The sequence below is a fragment of the Schistocerca piceifrons genome, chromosome 7 (assembly GCF_021461385.2).
Source record: "Schistocerca piceifrons isolate TAMUIC-IGC-003096 chromosome 7, iqSchPice1.1, whole genome shotgun sequence".
Taxonomy (NCBI): domain Eukaryota; kingdom Metazoa; phylum Arthropoda; class Insecta; order Orthoptera; family Acrididae; genus Schistocerca; species Schistocerca piceifrons.
This window is the reverse complement of record NC_060144.1, coordinates 220,531,675-220,557,021: the sequence shown is the minus strand read 5'-3', so window position 1 is coordinate 220,557,021 and position 25,347 is coordinate 220,531,675. Positions and strand designations below refer to the sequence as shown.

General features: G+C 40.8%; 1 protein-coding gene across 1 annotated transcript in view; it reads left to right on the top strand.

Annotated features, from left to right (window-relative positions):
• Nucleotides 1-25,347, top strand: part of LOC124804746 (protein O-mannosyl-transferase Tmtc3) — a 136,546-nt gene that overhangs the window by 58,833 nt on the left and 52,366 nt on the right. Inside the window, exons 8-11 of the mRNA XM_047265047.1 lie at nt 1,492-1,667; nt 4,297-4,552; nt 19,199-19,347; nt 19,734-19,952. Of these exons, the coding sequence (XP_047121003.1) occupies nt 1,492-1,667; nt 4,297-4,552; nt 19,199-19,347; nt 19,734-19,952 (800 nt within the window). The remainder of the gene's footprint in view (nt 1-1,491; nt 1,668-4,296; nt 4,553-19,198; nt 19,348-19,733; nt 19,953-25,347) is intronic.

The window sequence follows — 25,347 nt, the reverse complement described above, 5'->3', positions numbered from 1 at the left end:
GCGAGGAAACCACAATGCTGCTGCTGCGGTTATAACTACTCCTGTCACAACTTTAGAATATTGGGATCCATGCTTCACTGGGATATTTGCATGGTGAGGGAGTTCTCATCACCACTTTTCTATGATATTCTGCATAGGTAGAACACAGTTTATGATCAAATAATTTAATTGGATAGATAAAAATTCTACTCACCAAGCGGTGGCAGAATACACAAATAGAAGACGGTTGTAATTGGCGAGCTTTCAAAGCCAGTCACTCCTTCTTCAGGCTGAAGGGTTGAAAGGGAAGGGAGAGGAGTGAAGAAATAGGACTTGAGAGGTATAGGAAAAGATGCAGATTTCAGGAAAGTTGCCCAGAACTGCAGGTCATGGGAGACTTACCGCGTGGGATGAGAAGGAAAGTTCATGATTACTCGCACTGGTGGTAATGCAGAAACCAGTGGAACAAACAGGCATTTCCTGAGATCAATGACAGCTTGAAGTGAACGGCTAATTAAAAACAAGTCCAGAGTAAAGCAAGGCCGTCTTAAGTCCCAGGGGCAATCCAAACCAAAATTGTAATACAGGCAAGGTCATAACTCTGCTATTCAGTGGCATGTAGTTAAAGGCCTTAAAGCCTAGCAAGAGACTGACTAGCAAGTGTCACACCACAGTATTTACTGTCAGTCTTGCCTTAGTGGATGGTTATATGTGACCTGCTTGCCACACCGACACCTCACATTGGAGCAAGCTGTGGATGGAGTATGTAGCTCAAGTATTTTGACCTGTTCTCCATGTCAGTACCCAGGTTGTGTGGGGCATCTGAATCTGTGTTGGACACTAAATGTTTTATCAAGCCAAGTTATAAATGTTCTTGCATCTGTGGTTGGGCATACTATTGACTATTTTACAGGGGAAATTGGGCGACTACATAATGAATGGCTTCATGATGCTAACTTAAAAGTGAATACCATTTAAAGAAAACAAATAAGAGAGAAACTAATGAACAACATAAATAAAACTACAACATTCCCAACACACTGCCTATGCTATTACATAAATATGATATTTTAGATTTTGTGTTCAAGTGGTTTTGGTGCAGATAGCAGGACAGTAATGTGCCAGATCTTACTTTGGGGAAGAGAGAAATATATTGTCTTGGAATAAGGCATATGACAGTTTTGTTTCGAACAGTTCCATTTTGCTGGTTTATAATTTGTTGTGGAAAGTATGTCACCAGAAAAGAATGCATCTTGTTTTTCATTTATTAGTTGTTACAAACATAGGTTTTTTGCAAGTGAAGATATAATTTTGTATTGTCAAAGGTCGAGCTCTTACATGCTGTAATTTCAAGCTAATATTCTCATTAATGGCAAACACTCTAAACATAAACTCCAATATGCCTAACACCAAATGATATCATTGATATGACAAAAAGTATCCAATCTTTAACATTTTTATAATGACTCTGTGTTCATCCTGATTAACTAAAACAAAATTTTCTTATTTCAGCTTCGATTAAATGATTTGTACAACATGCTTCGCTCTACTGTGAATGGGAAGGCAACATTCCATGTTTCATGGTCATCTGTTGCTACAAAGCGACTGACTGTACTGGCAGTCACCACCATCTGCCTGTTAATGTTAAGACTGCAAATTATGGGCTCTAGGCTTCCAGTTTTTACAAGGTGTGTTAATCTATAAGGTTGTGGATTTTGCTCATAGCAAAAAATTTAATGTTAACCAAGATTATTGTGTATTGTTCATATCCTAGAGGATCTGACATGCATCTAGAGTCATTATGTTAATGACTACTAATATTTTTGATACAGAATGTTCTTTCACTCTGCAGAAAAATATACAGTGCAATCAAACTTCATAACAGATTAAAATTGGCTGATGGACATGAGCTTACACTCCTATCTCCATTTCACAGCTCACACTCTGCCAACTGGAGTTCATCTGCAAGCCATGTGAGCTTTCACAGTAATTAACAAATTGGGCTTGAATTTTAGAGACAAATGGTTCAATTACCCGTCCATCTATTAAGATTTTTCAGCCCTGCTCCTACATCATTTCAGGTGAACACTGTGATGACTTCTTCAATAATGTGACAGCCAAATCTTCCCTCCTCCTTGTGTGTCCAAGTGAGATAGGGCTCTGTCCGTGGTGAAGCTATCAAAGCCTCACTCCATCATTAGTCATCATATAATTGTTCAAATACACTCCTGGAAATTGAAATAAGAACACCGTGAATTCATTGTCCCAGGAAGGGGAAACTTTATTGACACATTCCTGGGGTCAGATACATCACATGATCACACTGACAGAACCACAGGCACATAGACACAGGCAACAGAGCATGCACAATGTCGGCACTAGTACAGTGTATATCCACCTTTCGCAGCAATGCAGGCTGCTATTCTCCCATGGAGACGATTGTAGAGATGCTGGAGGTAGTCCTGTGGAACGGCTTGTCATGCCATTTCCACCTGGCGCCTCAGTTGGACCAGCGTTCGTGCTGGACGTGCAGACCGCGTGAGACGACGCTTCATCCAGTCCCAAACATGCTCAATGGGGGACAGATCCGGAGATCTTGCTGGCCAGGGTAGTTGACTTACACCTTCTAGAGCACGTTGGGTGGCACGGGATACATGCGGACGTGCATTGTCCTGTTGGAACAGCAAGTTCCCTTGCCGGTCTAGGAATGGTAGAACGATGGGTTCGATGACGGTTTGGATGTACCGTGCACTATTCAGTGTCCCCTCGACGATCACCAGTGGTGTACGGCCAGTGTAGGAGATCGCTCCCCACACCATGATGCCGGGTGTTGGCCCTGTGTGCCTCGGTCGTCTGAAGTCCTGATTGTGGTGCTCACCTGCACGGCGCCAAACACGCATACGACCATCATTGGCACCAAGGCAGAAGCGACTCTCATCGCTGAAGACGACACGTCTCCATTCGTCCCTCCATTCACGCCTGTCGCGACACCACTGGAGGCGGGCTGCACGATGTTGGGGCGTGAGCGGAAGACGGCCTAACGGTGTGTGGGACCGTAGCCCAGCTTCATGGAGACGGTTGCGAATGGTCCTCGCCGATACCCCAGGAGCAACAGTGTCCCTAATTTGCTGGGAAGTGGCGGTGCGGTCCCCTACGGCACTGCGTAGGATCCTACGGTCTTGGCGTGCATCCGTGCGTCGCTGCGGTCCGGTCCCAGGTCGACGGGCGCGTGCACCTTCCGCCGACCACTGGCGACAACATCGATGTACTGTGTAGACCTCACGCCCCACGTGTTGAGCAATTCGGCGGTACGTCCACCCGGCCTCCCGCATGCCCACTATACGCCCTCGCTCAAAGTCCGTCAACTGCACATACGGTTCACGTCCACGCTTTCGCGGCATGCTACCAGTGTTAAAGACTGCGATGGAGCTCCGTATGCCACGGCAAACTGGCTGACACTGACGGCGGCGGTGCACAAATGCTGCGCAGCTAGCGCCATTCGACGGCCAACACCGCGGTTCCTGGTGTGTCCGCTGTGCCGTGCGTGTGATCATTGCTTGTACAGCCCTCTCGCAGTGTCCGGAGCAAGTATGGTGGGTCTGACACACCGGTGTCAATATGTTCTTTTTTCCATTTCCAGGAGTGTAGTTCTTAAACGACCTATGAGGAGCTAGTATTTTGCTTTTATGTTTGTTGTGGCATACAATATGTTGTCACAACTGTCTGCACTTTTATTTATTTTCTGCTGTCTGCTTCATCTTAAATTACAACTACCTGTAGCTCACTAGTAATTTGCAGTTGGAATCTTAACTCTGTGGACTTTTTATGTGCAATCCCTTTACTACATCCAGTGTGTCTCATAACAAACTGTTTGGGGCAATAGAAATTAGTTTTCTGTGTACTGTATCTTTCTTTACTGAAGGAATTGGTTTATCGGTTTATAAGTTCCTTCCTGGGCGATCTCCTCATCCAATCTCTAATTAGTCTCATTTCCTACAGTCTATTCCCTCCAATGTCACAATTTCTTTTTATTATTCCTGTTTCTCCTGCCACCTGACACGTACACTTTTTCTTCTGTATGTATCGTACTAGAGTTTCAGTGTCAAAGCTGTTCAACTAAATTCTTAACGGTCAAAAGACTTAATAACAAATTTAACCCAGAACTACTGTTTTTATTTATGCAGGAGTGACCAAAGCACAAATTGTAACAAAATGTATGCACTACACAATTATTCTCACATTATTTTTGGGCATCTAGTCATTATCTGAACATTCTATGAGTACTCATTGTTTAAAAAAAAATTGTTTCTTTTCTAGATTTGATAACCCTGCATCAGTTGCACCAACTCCAGCTAGACACCTCTCCTACAATTACTTGATTAGTGTGAACCTATGGTTGCTGCTGTTCCCATGTGATCTTTGTTGTGACTGGACAATGGGAACCATACCCCTTGTTGAATCATTAACCGACATACGTAACCTTGCAACAATTGCAGCGTATGCCAGCATTTTTGGGTTGGTATGTACCGCAGCTCTCACAGAAAATCGCCAGCAAGCAACTGTTATTACTATGGTGAGTAAAGCTTGTCATATCTATTAAGGTCTTAGCTGTAGTACAACGGTAGAACTTTAATTAGCTAATGGTTGCAGGTGACACTTAAAAAAGAGTAGATCAAACATAAGCATTGTGAACCTTGAGTATTTCATTAGTTGATTCCTTTGTCATCATTTGGTTGAAAATTTTGTTATAAAAAGTCCGTATTGAGGTTGGAATTACAGCAGAACTCTCACAGTTATTCATTATGTTTCTTTTATGAAAAGTTACCAGAAAACAATTACTCTCCTTTTAACAGACTGAAAAGACTCTGTGAGATGTGTAACAGCTTGGAACTACTATACTGTAAAGTGCACAAGGTTCAGATTCAGTCTCTGTGAATACTATTGTCTCAAAAGACAGAACCTGTAATTTTGACATTATTAAAATGACAGACAACTTGGAAAACCTGTTTCTTTAACATTTCTTATTGGAGTACAGAATCATCTCAAACATAGGAGCCATTTATGAAATTTAAAACATCCCATATCAAGTGTTCCCTTACTGAATCAACTGTTTCACAAATTTAACATAAAAAGTACAGGAAGCCAGTGTATGAATTTCTGAAAATGCAGTTAGCCTCCTATGCCAGTTATACCAAAGAAGGGACATTTCAAAACATTTGTCAACATCATGCATGCAATTGCAGATTGTTTTACAAATATTACCGGTACTGCTTTCCTGCCTCCAGCATCCCATAAAATCACATAATTGTCGTGGAGAAGGATGAACATGATTTTAGGTTAAACAATTAGTGTCCCAGAACTGTTCTTTCTCCATGTAAAGATTGGATGTAGCACAGTCTGAGGGTTGTGATTCTGTACCCAGTCAAATCAAGTTTGAATCAACCACACCTTAGTTTTCCATCTGAATGACAAACATAAAAAGGTACTTTTCAAACATTTTAATAAAATATGGCAAACAGGGCAATTTCAAACCTTAGGAGGAGACAATTTTGGGCCTTTCCCTTAAGCTGACAAAGGACTGAACATGTAAATGTTAGCTATTAAGCTATGTGGAATGGAATAATGTCACTTCATTACAGCCTGTTATGTACAGCTGCATGTTGTACCACAGGGTGGCCCACTTTACTGTTGGCCACAGTTTGGCAGTGGCTATTCATCCTAGTTGGTAGCTAGTTAGTAGTCATACCAGTATAAATGCTGAGCAATGATTGTCTCTTATACATGACATGGCTGGTTTCACAGGTGGCCCAGCCTCTGATGGGGTAGAATAAGCACTTGACAGGACTGGAATAAGAAAAGCTGGGTGGGTGGACTGGGCAGGTCATGCACCTCAGTCTTCCACAGAGATATGATTCCTGTGGCAAGGAGTTGGAATTGGAAGTGGCATAGAGATGGACTAGGATGCTGTGGAGGTTGGTGGGTGACAGAACACCACTTTAGGAGGGATGGGAAGGATCTTGGGTGTGATGCTCCTAATTTCAGGGCTTGATGAGAGATAATAAAAGACCTGATGAAAGATGTGATTCAGTTTTGCCAGCCCAGGGCAATATTGGGTGACAAAGGGGTGCTCCTTTGTAGCTGGTTCCTGTGGGTGGTGGAAGGTTTGGGAGTGTGTGGGGATATGGCATGGGAAATCTGTGGACTAAGTCTTTGGGATACTGTCTGTCTCTGAAGGCCTTAAGGCCTTTGCGAGACGTTCAGCTTACTGGACAAGGGAGTTCCAGTCACTGCAGTATACCATCCCTGGGTGGCCAGGCTTTATGGGAGGGATTTTTTTTCATTTAGAAGGGATGACAACTGTTGAAATGCATGTACTGTGGATGGTTGGTGGGTGGGTTTAATACAAACAGGGATGTGGACAAAGCCATCAGAGAGGAGGTGATCAATGGGTTGGGGAGGACCAAGTGCAGTGGAGGGAGAAAAGACGTAGAGGTTGTGAAGGAATGAGGAGAGGGTGTCCTGGCCCTGAGTCCAGTTCATGAAAATACCATCAGTGAACCTGAACAGGACCAGATGTTTCTATAAACAACTCATAAACAGGTTGACATAGGAGGGTGCCATGCGGGTGCCTATTGCTGTTCTGTGAATTTGTTTGTGTACCTTCCCATCAAAGGAGAAATTGTTGTGTTTTAGGATACAGTTAGTAAGGTATTTGAGAAATGAGTCAGAGGGTTTGGAGTCTGAATGACACTGGGAGAAATAGTGTTCAATAGTGGCAAGGTCTTGCTCATGAGGGATGTCGGTGTACAGGGAAGTGGCATGAACAGTCACGAGTAGGGGTCAAGAAGGTAAAGGGATGGGGCTGGAGGAGAACTGGTAAAGGAAGTGGTTGCTGTCTGTGGTGTGAGAGGGTAAATTTTGGGTGGTAGATTGGAGATGTTGGCAAATGAGGGCCAATATTCTTTCAGTGGGAGCACAATTATCAGCTACAATGGAGTGTCCAAGATTGTTTGGTTTGAGAATTTTAAGAACATTTAGAGGTGGGTGTGCAGGGTGTCAATAGAGTGAAGAGGGAAATGGATTCTAGGAAGGTCTAAGGCTTTACACAGGGATTGGAGGTTATGTTGGACATCTGGGATGGAGTCACTATGGCTCAGTTGTAGATGAAGATGTCAGACTGTTGGCAGAGGCCTTCTGCAAAGTAGTCACTGTGATCCATTACAACAGCAGTGAAACCTTTGTCTGCTTGAGGAAGAGGCATGGGAAGGATGGTGAAGCCAAGTTGCAGGTAGGGAATTACTGGAAGGTGAACTAGGGGATGGTTAGGTGGGAGTGGGGCAGGAAGGGAGGCAGATCATGGTTGGATGGTAGTGTGAACTGGGAGAGGCTGGATTCAATGTCAGGATTAGGTTGAGTTGGAAGGGTTGGTGACAGAGAAGTGTTTCCGTACAGAAATTGGGAGAAGTAGACTAGGTCTTTGACAAGAACAACATGTTGAAATTTGGGTGTAGGGCTGAAGGTGAGGCTTTTAGATAGGACTGAAACTTCTGTGGGGCTGACAGTTTCTGTGAAATGGTTAACGACAGTGTTGTGGGATTGTTTTGGCCCTGGATTTAGTGGAACGCTCAGCTAGGCGGATCTGGGTGCTGTGAGGGATTGACAAGGAGGAACACTGTGGGTAGGATATGGGTTGGATAGTGGCGCCCCAAGGCAGTAGTAGGATGTCTGCAGGCAGGATAAGTTACAGAGGTGGTGTCTGGAATACTCTTCTGGGTGCTGGAGTGCAAGGGTCTCAATTTCAGAGACATGATATATAAAGTAGGGATTGCACAGCAACAGTATCTTGCAGAGGAAGCTGAGGTGGTTCTCAGATGTCTATCCCATGGAGATGTGTTATTGTAGTAACAGGTTTGTAAGGAGCAGAATTGGGTGGAATCTGAAAAGGTGAAGGTCATTGTGAAAAGAGGGGTGGGATCCAGAGAAAGGAATTTATGTGTTTAGGCCATTGGTAGATTCTACAGCTTGGGTAGAATTTAAGGAACAGTATGTGAGACTGGGTTTTAGCCATGTAAAGGGATACTTTCCTGAACATACAGGAAGGTGGAGCAGGGATGCATGGTAGTAAGGATGGTGTTGGGGAAACAGGAAATGGTGTGTGTGTGTGTGTGTGTGTGTGTGTGTGTGTGTGTGTGTGTGTGTGTGTGGTGCATGCTTGCAAATATGTGAAATTGCTCATAAGGAAAGTCTGGTAATCGTATGGTTTCAAAAAGTGTAATTTTAAATTGTAACTCATGTAATAACATTACCAGTATTTGATGATTTTTCTGCCAATAAACAGTAGTTATATAGGATGTCTAGAAATGGAACAACAAGAAAAACATGATTCTGGGAAACTATTGCATTTATTGTGATGGGATTTATGCATATGGCAAGAACAACTCATTGTTTTAATAGGCTTTAATTTCTTTTTTTCTTTTTTCCCCCCAGTCATCACTCTTCTGACTGGTTTGCTGCAGTCCCTCTCCTTTGCCAACCTCTTCGCCTCAGATTAGCACTTGCAACCTATGTCCTCAGTTATTTGCTGGCTGTATTCCAGTTTCTGTCAAATTTTTTACCCTCTACAGTTTTTACTCTCCACAGCTCCCTCTAGTACCATGGAAGTTATTCCCTGATTTCTCAGCAAATGTTTTATCATCTAGTCCCTTCTTCTTGTCGGTGTTTCCCATATATTCCTTTCCTCTCCAATTCTGTGCAGAACCTGCTCATTCCTTACCTTATCTGTCCACCTAATTTTTGGTATTCGTCTGTAGCAAAACATCTCAAATGCTTAGATTCACTTCTGTTCTAGTATTTCCACAGTTATTGTTTCACTATTTTACAATGATGTGCCCCAGATGTACATCCTCAAAAATTTATTCCTCAAATTAAGGTCTATGCTTGATACTAGTACTTCTCTTGGCCAGGAATGCCCTTTTTGCCAGTGCTAGCATGCATTTGATGTCCTCCTTGTTCTGTCCATCATGGTTTATTTTGCCGCCTAGGTAGAAGAACTCCTTAACTTCATTTACTTTCTGATGTTAAGTTTCTCACTGTTCTCATTTCTGCTACTTCTCATTCTTACTGCTTTTGTCTTTCTTCAATTACTTTCAATCCTTATTTTGTATTCATCTGCTTTTGTCTTTCTTCAATTACTTTCAATCCTTATTTTGTATTCATTAGACTGTTTGTTGCATTCACCAGATCCTGTAATTCTTCTTCACTTTCACTGAGGATAGCAATATCAGTGAATCGCATCACTGATAACCTTTCACCTTGAATTTTAATTCCACTATTGAACCTCTCTTTTACTTCCATCATTGTTTCTTCGATGTACAGCTTGAACAGTAGGAGTGAAAGACTACATACCTGTCTTATCTCTTTTAATCTGAGCTATTCATTCTTAGTCTTTCACTCTTATTATTCCCGCTTGGGTCTTCTACATGTTGTATATTACCTGTCTCTCCCTGTAACATACCCATTTTCCTCAGAATTTTGAACATCTTGCACCATTTGTCATTGTCAAATGCGTTTTCCAAGTCGACAGATTCTATGAATGTGTCTTGATTGTTCTTTAGTCTTGCTTCCATTTTCAGCCACAATGTCAGAACTGCCTCTGTGGTGCCTTTCCCTTTCCTAAAGGCAAACTGGAAGTCTTTTATCACATCCTCATCTTTCTTTTCCATTCTCCTACATATTATTCTTGTCAGTAACTTGGATGCATGAGCTGTTAAGCTGATTGTGCGGTAATTCTGACATTTATCAGCTCTAGCAATCTTCAGAATTGTGTGGATGATATTTTTCTGAAAATCAAGTGGTATGTTGCCAGACCCATACACTCTACATGCCACAGTGAGTAGTTGTTTTGTTGCCACTTCCCCCAAACAATTTTAGAAATTCTTATGGAATACTACGAGTCCCTTCAGCCTTGTTTGATCTTAAGTCTTCCAAAACTCTTTTAAATTCTGATTTGAATATGAAATCTGCTCTCTTCTTCTTCTTCTTCTCCTCCTTCTCCTTCTTCTTTCACATTCTATTTGCTCTCTTCTGTGCATTTAATAGTAGAAATCCCATTGTGCTCTTATTGTTACCACTCTTGCTTTTAATTTCACTGAAGGATGTTTTCTCTTTTATATACAGTGAGTCAGTCCTTCCAACAGACATTTCTTTTTCAATTTCTTCACATTTTTCATGCAGCCATTTTGCCTTAGTTTCTCTGCACTTCCTATTTTTCATTCCTAAGCAACTTGTGCTTCTGTATTCCTGCCTGAACATTTTTGTACTTCCTTTGTTTGTTGATTGTTGTTGTTGTTGTTGTGGTCTTCAGTCCTGAGACTGGTTTGATGCAGCTCTCCATGCTACTCTATTCTGTGCAAGTTTCTTCATCTCCCAGTACCTACTGCAACCTACATCCTTCTGAATCTGCTTAATGTATTCATCTCTTGGTCTCCCTCTACGATTTTTACCCTCCACGCTGCCCTCCAATGCTAAATTTGTGATCCCTTGATGTCTCAGAACATGTCCTACCAACAGTCCCCTTCTTCTCGTCAAGTTGTGCCACAAGCTCCTCTTCTCCCCAATTCTATTCAATACCTACTCATTAGTTATGTGATCTACCCATCTAATCTTCAGCATTCTTCTGCAGCACCACGTTTCAAAAGCTTCTATTCTCTTCCTGTCCAAACTACTTATCGTCCATGCTTCACTTCCATACATGGCTACACTCCATACAAATACTTTCAGAAATGACTTCCTGACACTTAAATCTATACTCGATGTTAACAAATTTCTCTTCTTCAGAAACGCTTCCCTTGCCATTGCCAGTCTACATTTTATATCTCCTCTACTTCGACCATCATCAGTTATTTTGCTCCTCAAATAGTAAAACTCCTTTACTACTTTAAGTGTCTCATTTCCTAATCTAATTCCCTCAGCATCACCCATCTTAATTCGACTACATTCCATTATCCTCGTTTTGCTTTTGTTGATGTTCATCTTATATCCTCCTTTCAAGACACTGTTCGTTCCATTCAACTGCTCTTCCAAGTCCTTTGCTGTCTCTGACAGAATTACAATGTCATCGGCGAACCTCAAAGTTTTTATTTCTTCTCCATGAATTTTAATACCTACTCCGAATTTTTCTTTTGTTTACTTTACTGCTTGCTCAATATACAGATTGAATAACATTGGGGAGAGGCTACAACCCTGTCTCACTCCCTTCCCAACCGCTGCTTCCCTTTCATGCCCCTCGACTCTTATAACTGCCATCTGGTTTCTGTACAAATTGTAAATAGCCTTTCGCTCCCTGTATTTTACCCCTGCCACTTTTAGAATTTGGAAGAGAGTATTCCAGTCAACATTGTCAAAGGTTTCTCTAAGTCTACAAATGCTAGAAACGTAGGTTTGCCTTTCCTTAATCTTTCTTCTGAGATAAGTCGTAGAGTCAGTATTGCCTCACGTGTTCCAATATTTCTACGGAATCCAAACTGATCTTCCCTGATGTCAGCTTCTACCAGTTTTTCCATTCATCTGTAAAGAATTTGTGTTAGTATTTTGCAGCTATGACTTATTTAACTGATAGTTTGGTAATTTTCACATCTGTCAACACCTGCTTTCTTTGGGATTGGAATTATTATATTCTTCTTGATGTCTGAGGGTATTTCGCCTGTTTCATACATCTTGCTCACCAGATGGTAGAGTTTTGTCAGGACTGGCTCTCCCAAGGCCATCAGTAGTTCTAATGGAATGTTATCTACTCCCGGGGCCTTGTTTCAGCTCAGGTCTTTCGGTGCTCTGTCAAACTCTTCACGCAGTATCGTATCTCCCATTTCATCTTCATCTACATTCTCTTCCATTTCTACAATATTGTCCTCAAGTACATTGCCCTTGTATAGACCCTCTATATACTCCTTCCATCTTTCTGCTTTGCCTTTTTTGGTTAGAACTGGGTTTCCATCTGAGCTCTTGATGTTCATACAAGTGGTTCTCTTTTCTCCAAAGGTCTGTTTAATTTCCCTGTAGGCAGTATCTATCTTACCCCTAGTGAGATAAGCCTCTACATCCATACATTTGTCCTCTAGCCATCCCTGCTTAGCCATTTTGCACTTCCTGTCGATCTCATTTTTGAGACGTTTGTATTCCTTTTTGCCTGCTTCATTTACTGCACTTTTATATTTTCTCCTTTCATCAATTAAATTCAATATTTCTTCTGTTACCCAAGGATTTCTACTAGCCCTCGTCTCTTTACCTACTTGATCCTCTGCTGCCTTCAATACTTCATCCCTCAGAGCTACCCATTCTTCTTCTACTGTACTTCTTTCTCCCACTGCTGTCAATTGTTCCCTTATGCTCTCCCTGAAACTCTGTACAACCTCTGGTTTAGTCAGTTTACCCAGGTCCCATCTCCTTAAATTCAGTCCTTTTTGCAGTTTCTTCAATTTTAATCTGCAGTTCATAACCAATAGATTGTGGTTAGAGTCCACATCTGCCCCTGGAAATGTCTTACAATTTAAAACCTGGTTCCCAAATCTCTGTCTTACCATTATATAATCTATCTGATACCTTTTAGTATCTCCGGGATTCTTCCATGTTGATAGGCTGAAATATTTCTTCTGTTACCTGTGGTTTCCTCACAAGTACATTCTTTGTATCTATATTTTTCTTTCCAACTTCTGTGATTGCCCTGTTTAGAGATGTCCATTCCTCTTCAGTTGAGCTGTCTACTGAGCTATTCCTTATCACAGTATCTATAGCATCAGAGAACTGCAAGCATATCTCTTCATTCCTTAGTACTTCTGTATCCCACTTCTTTGCTTATTGATTCTTCCTTACTAATCTCTTAAACTTCAGCCTACTCTTCACTATTACCAAATTGTGATTTGAGTCTATATGAGGTCCTGAGTATACCTTATAGTCAAATATCTGATTTTAGAAGCTCTGCCTCACCAAGATGTAATCTAACTAAAATCTTCACGTATCTCTTGGCATTTTCCAAGTACCTCTCCTCTTGTGATTCTTGAGCAGAGTTTTCACCATTACTAGCTGAAATTTATTGCAGAACTCAAGCATGGATATTAAATCTTCTGCCATAAATTTGCAATCATTGCTAGTGTGACCAGCCATATTGTCCTCATGATTAGGCGATGCAGATTTGCAACATCATCATGTGAATGTCATAGTTCTCTCACAGGCCCTAGTAGATAGAATTCCAATTGGGTCAGGTCTCATGAGCATGGTGGCCACAGCACTGGTCCGTCTCTCCCAGGCCAGCAGTCTGGAAATGTCTGATCAAGAATGGAGTACATAATGTTGAAGTAAGGAGGAGGGCACCCATCCTGTTGAAAAATTATGCCCAGTTGAGGCTATATGACAAAGCCATTCTCCATCATATCCTGATGTTGGGTTTATGTAAGAAATGGTCCAATGATGCCAGTGTTCCACAGGCAACACCACAATGTCCCCTTTGGCTTTCGTGCCCTTACCAAACCAAAGCATACAGATTTTGAGTCCATCACCCTACAGTTCTGCCTGTTCCCTTTCCCTCAAACGTGAAATGTGACCTCACATAAAAAGGCTACCATCACAAGATAAGTGCCATGTTTTACATGCTCTAGCATAAGCTCAACAATGTGTTTATGATCAGAGCAATCACCTGGCCAAAGAGAATGGAGTATTCGTGGTTTTGTAACATCACAGTTGTAAGTGTTCATTGTATGACATAATGCACCATGGATTTTGCCATGTTCTGTTTCTGTTTTCATGCCTGGGCAGAAATCAATTTCCTGAAATAATGACATGCAACACTTGAATGTGGTCAATAGCCATCTGATATGTGCTGGGTCCCACTGCCCCACCATGGGTCAGCACTTACTATCTGCCACAATTTCTGGTCCCAGTGCAGTTTTCTGTTGTGAGATTAGATGCTGAGCTGTGCTCTGTGCAAAAACACCATTGCTCGCCCATGTTTTTTCAGCCAACCACAAGATGCATTCTTTGTTCTCATCCACAGAATCATCGTGTTGCACTACTGGCCGCAACACAGATGCCTTGAACTATTATAATCCACATTTGTCATGTATACCTGCACATCTGGTCCACCACCTCACAAAACTTTGAGCATTCTTCCTTGCTGCTGTCACCTGTGTGACCTCAACCTACTAGTTTCCAAGACATATCTTTTTTCTTGTTATTATTTTTTTATCAGATCAACACTGGGCATGTTGTGCAATGGCTTATATTATTTACTTTTGTTTACAACAATATTATGGAAAGGATAGTTGCTACTCACTTTATAACAGAGGTATTGAATCACATACAGGCACAACGAAAAGACTGTCAGAAAATCAGCTTTCTGCCAACAAGGCCTGTGTTAGAAATAGACAACACACACACACACACACACACACACACACACACACACACACACACACACACATGACTGTTTGATTTTACTTTTGTTTAATACCATTACGTTTCTTGGTCTCCAAAGAGTAAGTGACTTCCTTTTGTTCTTCCATCAGTGCAGTTCCATTCTTGATCTGTCCACCCTTTAACACACTTTTTCCACTGATATGTTCTCCATGGATGTTTGTCTCTTAATATTTTATTGCTCTGACTCATTTTGATTATTTGGTGTGTAACATAATGTGTGCCACAGAAATATATATATATATATATATATATATATATATGGTTATAATAGAGGGAAAGATTCCACGCAGGAAATATATATCTAAAAACAAAGATGATGTGACTTACCAAAAGAAAGTGCTGGCAGGTCGACAGACACACAAACAAACACAAACATACACACAAAATTCAAGCTTTCGCAACAAACTGTTGCCTCATCAGGAAAGAGGGAAGGAGAGGGGAAGACGAAAGGAAGTGGTTTTTAAGGGAGAGGGTAAGGAGTCATTCCAATCCCGGGAGCGGAAAGACTTACCTTAGGGGGGAAAAAGTACAGGTATACACTCGCACACACGCACATATCCATCCACACATACAGACACAAGCAGACATATTTAAAGACAAAGAGTTTGGGCAGAGATGTCAGTCGAGGCAGAAGTGTAGAGGCAAAGAAGTTGTTGAAAGACAGGTGAGGTATGAGTGGCGGCAACTTGAAATTAGCGGAGATTGAGGCCTGGCCTCTCTTCTCGTCATCCGCCAGGCCTCAATCTCCGCTAATTTCAAGTTGCCGCCACTCATACCTCACCTGTCTTTCAACAACTTCTTTGCCTCTACACTTCTGCCTCGACTGACATCTCTGCCCAAACTCTTTGTCTTTAAATATGTCTGCTTGTGTCTGTATGTGTGGATGGATATGTGCGTGTGTGCGAGTGTATACCTGTACTTTTTCCCCCCTAAGGTAAGTCTTTCCGCTCCCGGGATTGGAATGACTCCTTACCCTCTCCCTTAAAAACCACTTCCTTTCGTCTTCCCCTCTCCTTCCCTCTTTCCTGATGAGGCAACAGTTTGTTGCGAAAGCTTGAATTTTGTGTGTATGTTTGTGTTTGTTTGTGTGTCTGTCGACCTGCCAGCACTTTCTTTTGGTAAGTCACATCATCTTTGTTTTTAGATATATATATATATATATATATATATATATATATATATATATATATATATATATCAATATAATAGAGGGAAACATTCCACGCGGGAAAAATATATTTAAAAACAAAGATGATGTGACTTACCATACGAAAGCGCTGGCAGGTCGATAGAAACACAAACAGACACATACATACACACAAAATTCAAGCTTTCGCAACAAACTGTTGCCTCATCAGGAAAGAGGGAAGGAGAGGGAAAGACGAAAGGATGTGGGTTTTAAGGGAGAGGGTAAGGAGTCATTCCTATCCCGGGAGCGGAAAGACTCACCTTAGGGGGAAAAAAGGACGGGTATACACTCGCGCGCGCACACACACACACACACACACACACACACACACACACACACACACACACACACACACATATCCATCCACACATATACAGACACAAGCTGTGTCACACACACATATCCATCCACACATATACAGACACAAGCTTGTCTGTGTGTGCGAGTGTATACCCGTCCTTTTCTCCCCCTAAGGTAAGTCTTTCCGCTCCCGGGATTGGAATGACTCCTTACCCTCTCCCTTAAAACCCACATCCTTTCGTCTTTCCCTCTCCTTCCCTCTTTCCTGATGAGGCAACAGTTTGTTGCGAAAGCTTGAATTTTGTGTGTGTGTATGTGTCTGTTTGTGTTTCTATCGACCTGCCAGCGCTTTCGTATGGTAAGTCACATCATCTTTGTTTTTTAAATATATATATGTATATATATAAAAACAAAGATGAGGTGACTTACCGAACGAAAGCGCTGGCAGGTCGATAGACACACAAACAAACACAAACATACACACAAAATTCAAGCTTTCGCAACAAACTGTTGCCTCATCAGGAAAGAGGGAAGGAGAAGGGAAGACGAAAGGAAGTGGGTTTTAAGGGAGAGGGTAAGGAGTCATTCCAATCCCGGGAGCGGAAAGACTTATAAATATGTCTGCTTGTGTCTGTATGTGTGGATGGATATGTGCGTGTGTGCGAGTGAATACCTGTCCTTTTTTCCCCCTAAGGTAAGTCTTTCCGCTCCCGGGATTGGAATGACTCCTTACCCTATCCCTTAAAACCCACTTCCTTTCGTCTTCCCCTCTCCTTCCCTCTTTCCTGATGAGGCAACAGTTTGTTGCGAAAGCTTGAATTTTGTGTGTATGTTTGTGTTTGTTTGTGTGTCTATCGACCTGCCAGCGCTTTCGTTCGGTAAGTCACCTCATCTTTGTTTTTATATATAATTTTTCCCACGTGGAATGTTTCCTTCTATTATATTGATATCATTAATTTGAATCCAACAATTACGTTTGTTATTGTCACTGTTGCATTTCGAAATCTTTTCTGTCGTCTTATTTTCCTCTTTCTGTTTTTGCCAGTAGTTTCACTTTGTATTCACCTTCTCATTTTTACCATAATCTGCTATACTATTTTATCCCGCCTATATATATACTAAATAATACGTAACCCACTTCCAAACCATAACCAAAAAAAATTTTTTTGCCGCTTTCAGCACTACCGCCGCTATAATATCCACCGTTTCTAGTTCACAAACAGCTCCTTTCACCTTTTAAACAACCATTTCGGCCAGTTCTAATAACTTTCGCTTTATTTCCATTTCCGTTTTTCCCACATCACTTATAATTTTTAGCCGCTTCTCACAGGTTTTAACGTCATTATTTCTTCGTCAGACAATTGTTAGCCTCATTTTCATAATCTGCCACCACAATACCACTCCTTTTAATATACTACACGCAGTTTTTTTGAAATTTTCCCGACTTTCTCCGTCCTTTAACGTGTTTTGGCGGCAACACAACCTTTATGCACAACGTTGTCTACCAACCCAAGTCCAACATAGCCCAGCTGTAACCAACACCTTTTCGCCTTTTTTCATTCCAGATCTCCAGTTACTTTCCGGTTCACCTTTATCTCTCCCCATATATTTTTATTTTCATTTTCATTTCACCTCATGTTACACTTTCCACCTTCTAATACCATGTCACCCTCACAACACTCCCACAACGACCCCATTAAGTTTTATTTACATTCCCTCCGCAAACATGCCTTCGCCCTAGCCAGATTACGCTCCCATATTCTATTTTCTCAGGCTTGTCTGACATTTGGCATCATCCCCAAAGGCCCCACACTTAAAGTTCCCATCTCTGGCTGCAACCCTTCCTTCCATCAGTCCCTATACCAGTTCCAAACTGAACAATCCATTGCCCTCACCCACCTAATCCTTCACCTACACATCAACTCAGCCTATGAACACACCCGTCAACTCCTATCCTTAATAAAAGTCCTTAATCTTTCCTCTCCCACATCCACACCGGCTGTTCAGAGCATCCTCCTACAGGCCAACCGTAAATTAGAACAGCATGCCACCCTCCACCTCAAAAAACTATCCAATCTCCTGGTTTCCCACCTCCGGAAAGGCAACTCACTCACCCTTCACAACCTTTCCAGCAAACCTCAACCTCCTCTCATTGCACACAAACCCAGTCTCTCCCATCTACTCAATCTCCCACTTCCAGCTCCACTCCCTCCAAAACCTCAAAATTCCGATCAACACAATCTGGAACCACAACACCCTAATTCAGTAGTTAACCTTTCCTCCAAACCTCTCTCCCAATCCGAAACCTCTGTCCTATCCAAAGGCCTCACCTTCAGCCCCACTCCCAGATTCAACCAAACAGCCCTCGTCAAAGATTTACTGTCCTACACTCGTACTCTCTGCTGGAAGTATCACTTTGCCACGAAGAAAAATGATCTGGTCTTTAAATATGTCTGCTTGTGTCTGTATGTGTGGATGGATATGTGCGTGTGTGCGAGTGAATACCTGTCCTTTTTTCCCCCTAAGGTAAGTCTTTCCGCTCCTGGGATTGGAATGACTCCTTACCCTCTCCCTTAAAACCCACTTCCTTTCGTCTTCCCCTCTCCTTCCCTCTTTCCTGATGAGGCAACAGTTTGTTGTGAAAGCTTGAATTTCATGTGTATGTTATATATATATATATATATATATATCTAAAAACAAAGATGATGTGACTTACCAAACGAAAGCGCTGGCACGTCGATAGACACACAAACAAACACAAATATACACACAAAATTCTAGCTTTCGCAACCAACAATTGCTTCATCAGGATTATGTCTGCTTGTGTCTGTATATGTGTGGATGGATATGTGTGTGTGTGTGTGTGTGTGTGTGCGAGTATATACCCGTTCTTTTTTTCCCCTAAGGTAAGTCTTTCCGCTCCCGGGATTGGAATGACTCTTTACCCTCTCCTTTAAAACCCACATCCTTTTGTCTTTCCCTCTCCTTCCCTCTTTCCTGACGAAGCAACCGTTGGTTGCGAAAGCTAGAATTTTGTGTGTATATTTGTGTTTGTTTGTGTGTCTATCGACGTGCCAGCGCTTTCGTTTAGTAAGTCACATCATCTTTGTTTTTAGATATATTTTTCCCACGTGGAATGTTTCCCTCTAAAATATATATATATATATATATATATATATGAAAAACTTTTAAGTATCTTCCATTGATCACAATGATATAACATGATTTCTTTGATATATTAATTCCTTTCATTTGTCTTTCCAGAGCCTTGCATTTCTTATTTTACCATTCTTACCAGCATCAAACTTGTTCTTTCCTGTTGGATTTGTGGTTGCTGAGAGAATATTGTACATACCGTCAATGGGTCTGTGCATGCTAGTTGGTTATGGTTGGAGTTTGCTGGCAGACAAGAGGTAGGTTTCAAATAACTATACTAGTGTGTTGTTTTCTTTATTTCCTCCTCAGTTGCAAATGACACATTTGTCTTGTTAAAAGTTCTATCATCTACAATGATTCGTGCTGATTTCTTTGCACCATCATTTAATGTATGATGGAAGAAGGTAGGTCCCCTATATTGGATTCTCATGAAACCTTTAAGGAATATATTTTATGAAGTTGTAATTGTATATGCACAGAGAAAATCTATTTTAATTTGCAATGAATATATGACAGTTTTAAGATCTTTTGTTCCTCTGTTTTGATCTGCAATGTACAGTAAGTTTTCTGTGACTTATATATACTTTAAGTATTAATCATGTTCAGTTATACTATATCTGACTGAAGATTTTGAATTTTACAGAAGCAAGAAAATAGCCTATATTAGCCTTGGACTGTTGCTGTTGGTGCACAGCTGCAAAACTTACATTCGCAATCTTGACTGGGAATCAGAATACACAATCTTCATGGCTGGCTTGCGTGTCAATCAACGCAATGCAAAATTGTTCAACAATGTTGGCCATGCCCTAGAAGGACAGGGTCGTTTTGATGAGGCATTACAGTACTTCCAAAAAGCTGTAAGGTGAGTCTATGTGAAGACTTTGTACTGCTCTTATTAGTTGCTTAATTTTCCAACAATTTATGACATGGGACAATACCTACATCTATATCTACACCTACATCTATACTCCGATTGTTTGAATGGCTCTGTGCATGCAGTAATTATTCTAATTTTACCCTCAAGATACTTGTATGAGTAATACGTATCGGGTTGTAGTACATCCCTTGAGTAATCATTTAAAGCTGGTTCTTGAAACTTTGTTAATAGAGTTTCTCTGGCGAGTTTACGTCTATCTTCAAGAATCTTCCAGTTTAGTTCCTTGAGTATCTCTGTGATATCCCATGGATTAAACAAACCTGTCACCATTCATACTGACCTTCTCTGTAAACATTCAATATCCCCTGTTAGTCCTATCTGGTACCCATTCACTTGAGCAATATTCTTGAACCAGTCACCTGAGTGATTCGTAAGCAATCTCCTTTGTAGACTGATTGCACTTCCCCAGTATTCTATCAATAAACCAATGCCTACCACCAACTTTACCCATGACTGAGCTTATGTTATCATTCATTCCATATCCCAACAAAATGTTACACCCAGGTATTTGTATGAGTTGGTTGATTCCAGCAGTGACTCATTATAATCATAGGATACTGCATTTTCTCATTTTATGAAGTGCAAAATTTTACATTTCTGACATTTATAACAAGTTGCCAATCTCCACACCACTTTGACATCTTATCAGGAACTGACTGAATATTTATGCAGCTTCTTTTAGATAGCACTTCATTATAGATCACTGCATCATTTGCAAAACGACTGATTTTACTGTTAATATTGTCTGCAAGGTCATTAGTATACAACATGAACAGCAAGTGTCCCAACACATTTCCCTGGGGCACACTCAAAGTTACTTCTATATCTGACAATGACTCTCCATCCAAGATAAATGTGTCGCATCCTTCCTACCAAAAAGTCCTCAATCCAGTTACAAATTTCACTTGATATCCCATATGATTATGCTTTTGACAATTCTGACAATGAGCATAGCTGTGATACTGAGTCAAATGCTTTCCATAAATCAAGAAATACTGCACCTATCTGAGTGCCTTGATCAAAAGCTTTCAATATGTCATTTGATAAAAGTGCGAGTTGGGTTTCACATGATTGATGTTTTTGAAACCCGTGCTGGTTGGCATTGAGGAGATCATTCTGTTCAAGAAATCTCATTGTTTCAGCTCAGAATATGTTCTAAGATTCTGTGAAAAGTCGATGTCAAGGATTTTGAAAAGTGATTTTGTGGATCACTTCTACTACCTTTCTTGTATACAGGTGTGGCCTGTGCCTTTTTCCAAGACCTGAGCATGGTTTTTTGTTAGAGGAATCTACAATAGATTATATTTAGAAGTAGGACTAACTTAGCTGCAAATTCAATATAGAATGTGGCAGGGATTCCATCGGACCCTGGAGTTTCATTCAGTTTTAACAATTTCAGCCATTTCTCAATGCCACTGACACTAATACATATTTCATTCATCTTTTTAGTGGTATGAGGGTGAAATTGGGGCAATTCTCCTGGGTTTTCCTTTGTGAAGGAACATTTGAAAAAAGACTTTAAGCATTTCAGCTTTTGCTTTGCTACTCTCATTTTCAGTTCATTTTTTATTCACTAGGGACTAGACACTAGCTTTTGCGCCACTAACAGCCTTTGCATATGACCAGAATTTTCCTGGGTTCTGTGTAAGATCACTTGACAGTATCCTGCTACAGTAGTCATTGAAGGAATCATGCATTGCTCTCATGACGGCCAACACGTCTAGCTATAGCTAAGCTTCATTTTACACCTATTTTGCAGTAATCTCTGTTTCTGTAGAAGTTTCTTTACAGTGTCTGTATACCACGGAGGTTCCCTCCCCTTATGAACTGTTCTACTGGGTGCATATCTATCTACTGAATGGTCAACTATTCTTTTAAACATGTGCCAGAGTTCCTCTATGTGGTCCTCGTCAGTGCTGAAAGTTTCAAGTTCGTCATGAAGATATGACACCACTGATTTTTTATCCAGTTTACTGACCACATATATCTTTCTTCTTCTTTTTGTTGTCTTTTGTACTTTGTTGATCATTGTTGCCAGATCACTGATAACATGATTCTGGCACGGAACAAAATGAAAATATCAAAATTTCTCTTAACTTACTTTGTAGTCTGTGAATCAGTAGTCAGACAAACAGTGTGCCATTGCTGGTTACAAAACTAAGAAATGACTTGCATAGATTGATTGTCTGAAATAGTGGTGGCTGCCATAATAGACCAGAAAATGTAATTAATTTCATGGGATTTATAAAGAGAATTTTATGAAGTTTTGAAAGGTGGTGTTCATGCGTGTAGTAGCTACTGGAAACTTGACTGGATTTTCTGTTAGAGTAGTGCTTCTTGGAAAAACTCTGAAAAATAGAAATATTTTATCTGACTAGCACAAAAAATGTAATACTCCAGATTCTTATCTATGGAAAAATGTTAGTTTCCATTCCAGTAACTTTTATGACACAAGTCTATTACACTCTCATAAAAAAAATTACAGCATAAAAAATAAGTAACGTAGAGTGATGAAATTTCAGGAATACATTTGCCACAGTAACAAATTTACACGGTTAACATTGCATGAACCCAGGTTAATGTGAGATAAGCTATTGCGTATGTGAAAATCTGGTGGATCAAGAACTGGTGTAACTGTCAGAATGTTGAATGCAAACATGCAGACTAACATGCATTGTGTTTTATAGGTGTTGGATGTTAGTTTAGGGGATGGAGTTCCTTGCCTGTGGCACTTGATTGATCAATGCAGGGATGGGTAAATGGTGTTTGTGGATGATGCTAGAGTTGTTGTGCGATGCTGTCCCGTAAGTGGTTGATTGGAGACAGATCTGGTGATTGAGCAGGCTAAGGCAACACACTGAACATTGTAGAGCATGTTGGGTTACAACAGTGGCATGTGGGCAAGTGTTATCCTCTTGTAAAATGTCCCCACAAAAGCTGGTCATGAACGGGAGACAACAGGTTGAATTACTAGACTGATGTAGAAATTTTCAGTCAATGTGTGTGGGATAACCACAAGAGTGCTCTTGCTGTCATATGAAATCACACCTTAGACCATAACTTGGGTCAGTGGAATGCTCACTTCAGTACAATGCAGCAGAGCCATATGCTTAACATGATGTTCCTCTCTTTTGGTAGTGCCACATGGCTGTCCAGAGCCTGGTCTTCTTGTGATTGTACATGCACATGACCACTGCTCCCAACTATCATCTACAGTGACTTCATTCCTGTCAAGTCTTTGTGTAATATTGCAGAAAGAACATCCAGCTTCTGTAGCCCTATTAGATGACCTCATTCGAACTCAGTGCGGTGCTGATAGTGGCATCTTTGTCACTTGACTAACATCAACCCACCATGTCCAGTCTAAAAGGTAACTAAAGCTCATGACTGTTACAGTGTGTATTTAAAGCAAACCTGATTTGCATCCTTATAATAGCACTATTAGTGCCAACCTTAGGCAACTGCATGAAATATGAAGAGAGATCATCTTTTAGGTGTAGAAACAAGTCTACCAACTACCATTTATGTCATACAACTCTTTTTTTGGTGTTGCAGTTTTTTCCATCAATGCATTTATGGTAAAATATTGTTTTATGTTCTCATCTGAGTGTCTAAAAATTAAAAAAAGACAATTATAAACAAATTGCAGAAGAGATGCAGGAATAGCACAAATGGATTCACACTGCAAACAAATTTTGAGAAAGCTCATGAAGGTATGCACCAGTGTTTTGGTTTTCTCTACTTAAAACTTCACTTCAGAGACCTCTCTTCCCGTAATCGAAACTGTGTATTATCTTCTCTGGCACCAATCACATCTTTCAACCTTTCAGGCATGCTTGTACATGTACATCTACATCTACATGGTTACGCTACAATTCATACTTAAGTGCCTGACAGAGGGTTCATCGAACCATTTTCATACTACTTCTCTATAATTCCACTCTCGAATGGTGTGTAGGAAAAAGGAACACCTAAATCTTTCTGTTCGAGCTCTGATTTCTATTATTTTAGTATGATGATCATTTCTCCATATATAGGTGGGTGTCGACAAAATATTTTCACATTTGGAAGAGAAAGTTGGTGACTGAAATTTCGTAAATAGATCTCACCACAAAGAAAACTGCCTTTGTTTCAGTGACTGCCACCCCAACTCGCATGTCATATCAGTGACACTCTCACCCCTATTGCACGATTTCACGAAATGAGCTGCCCTTCTTTGTACTTTTTTGATGTCCTCCATCAATCCTGCCTGGTAAGGATCCCAAACTGAGCAACAATATTCCAGCAGAGGACAGACAAGTTTAATGTAGGCTGTCTCTATAGTGGGTTTGTCGCATCTTCTAAGTGTTCTGTCAACAAAGTGCAGCCTTTGTTTTGCCTTCCCCACAGTATTATCTATGCGGTCTTTCCAATTTAAGTTGCTAATTGTTATTCCTAGGTATTTAATCAAATTGACAGCCCTTAGATTTGTGTGATTTATCGTTTACCCAACATTTTGGATGACCTCGCACTTTTCTTTGTTTAGTGCCAATTGCCATTGTTTGCACCATACATAAATTCTCTCTAGATCATTTTGTAATTGGAATGGATTGCCTGATGATTTTACTAGATGGTAAATTACAGCATCATCTGCAAACAATCTAAGGGGGCTGCTCAGATTATCACCTAGATCGTTTATGTAAATCAGCAACAGCAGAGGCCTGTGACACTACCTTGCGGAACACCAGATATCACTTCTGTTCTACTTGATGATTTACCATATAACACTACGAACTGTGACCTCTCTGAGAGGAAATTGCGAATCCAGTCACAACTCCTGATTAACATTGCAGTGTCATCACGAGGAATCAACTCCCATTCTTTTGGGAGAACTTCACACAGGTCCTGTAGGTTCTCTAAAAAGTGTTGACGGGCCCTTCTTCCCAGCTGGTCCAGTAAATCTATAATAATAATAAAACTGTGAAACCGCCATGTCTGTTTGAACACACTAATCTCTTAAACTGAAGTCCACATTGTGTAGGGAGGCGGCTCTGTTTTCAGCTGCTCTGTGCATCCCAATAATGTGAAGTGCTTCACAAGCAAGCAAGGGCAATTATTTACAGTGTAGATAACTTTTCAAATATGAATTTGAAAGCAGGGTGTGTAGTGAAACATTGAAAGACACAAGAACCAACTGCATAAGCTTTTGTCTCAGCAAGAGAAGTGCAAATAGAATTGTAAGTGAAAGTATTGGAGCTGCAGGAGCCTTAGGAAACATTGGTTGTGTGTCACCTGGAAAGCATTGAAATCTTCAGGGGTTGACAGCATGTTTACTCCAGAA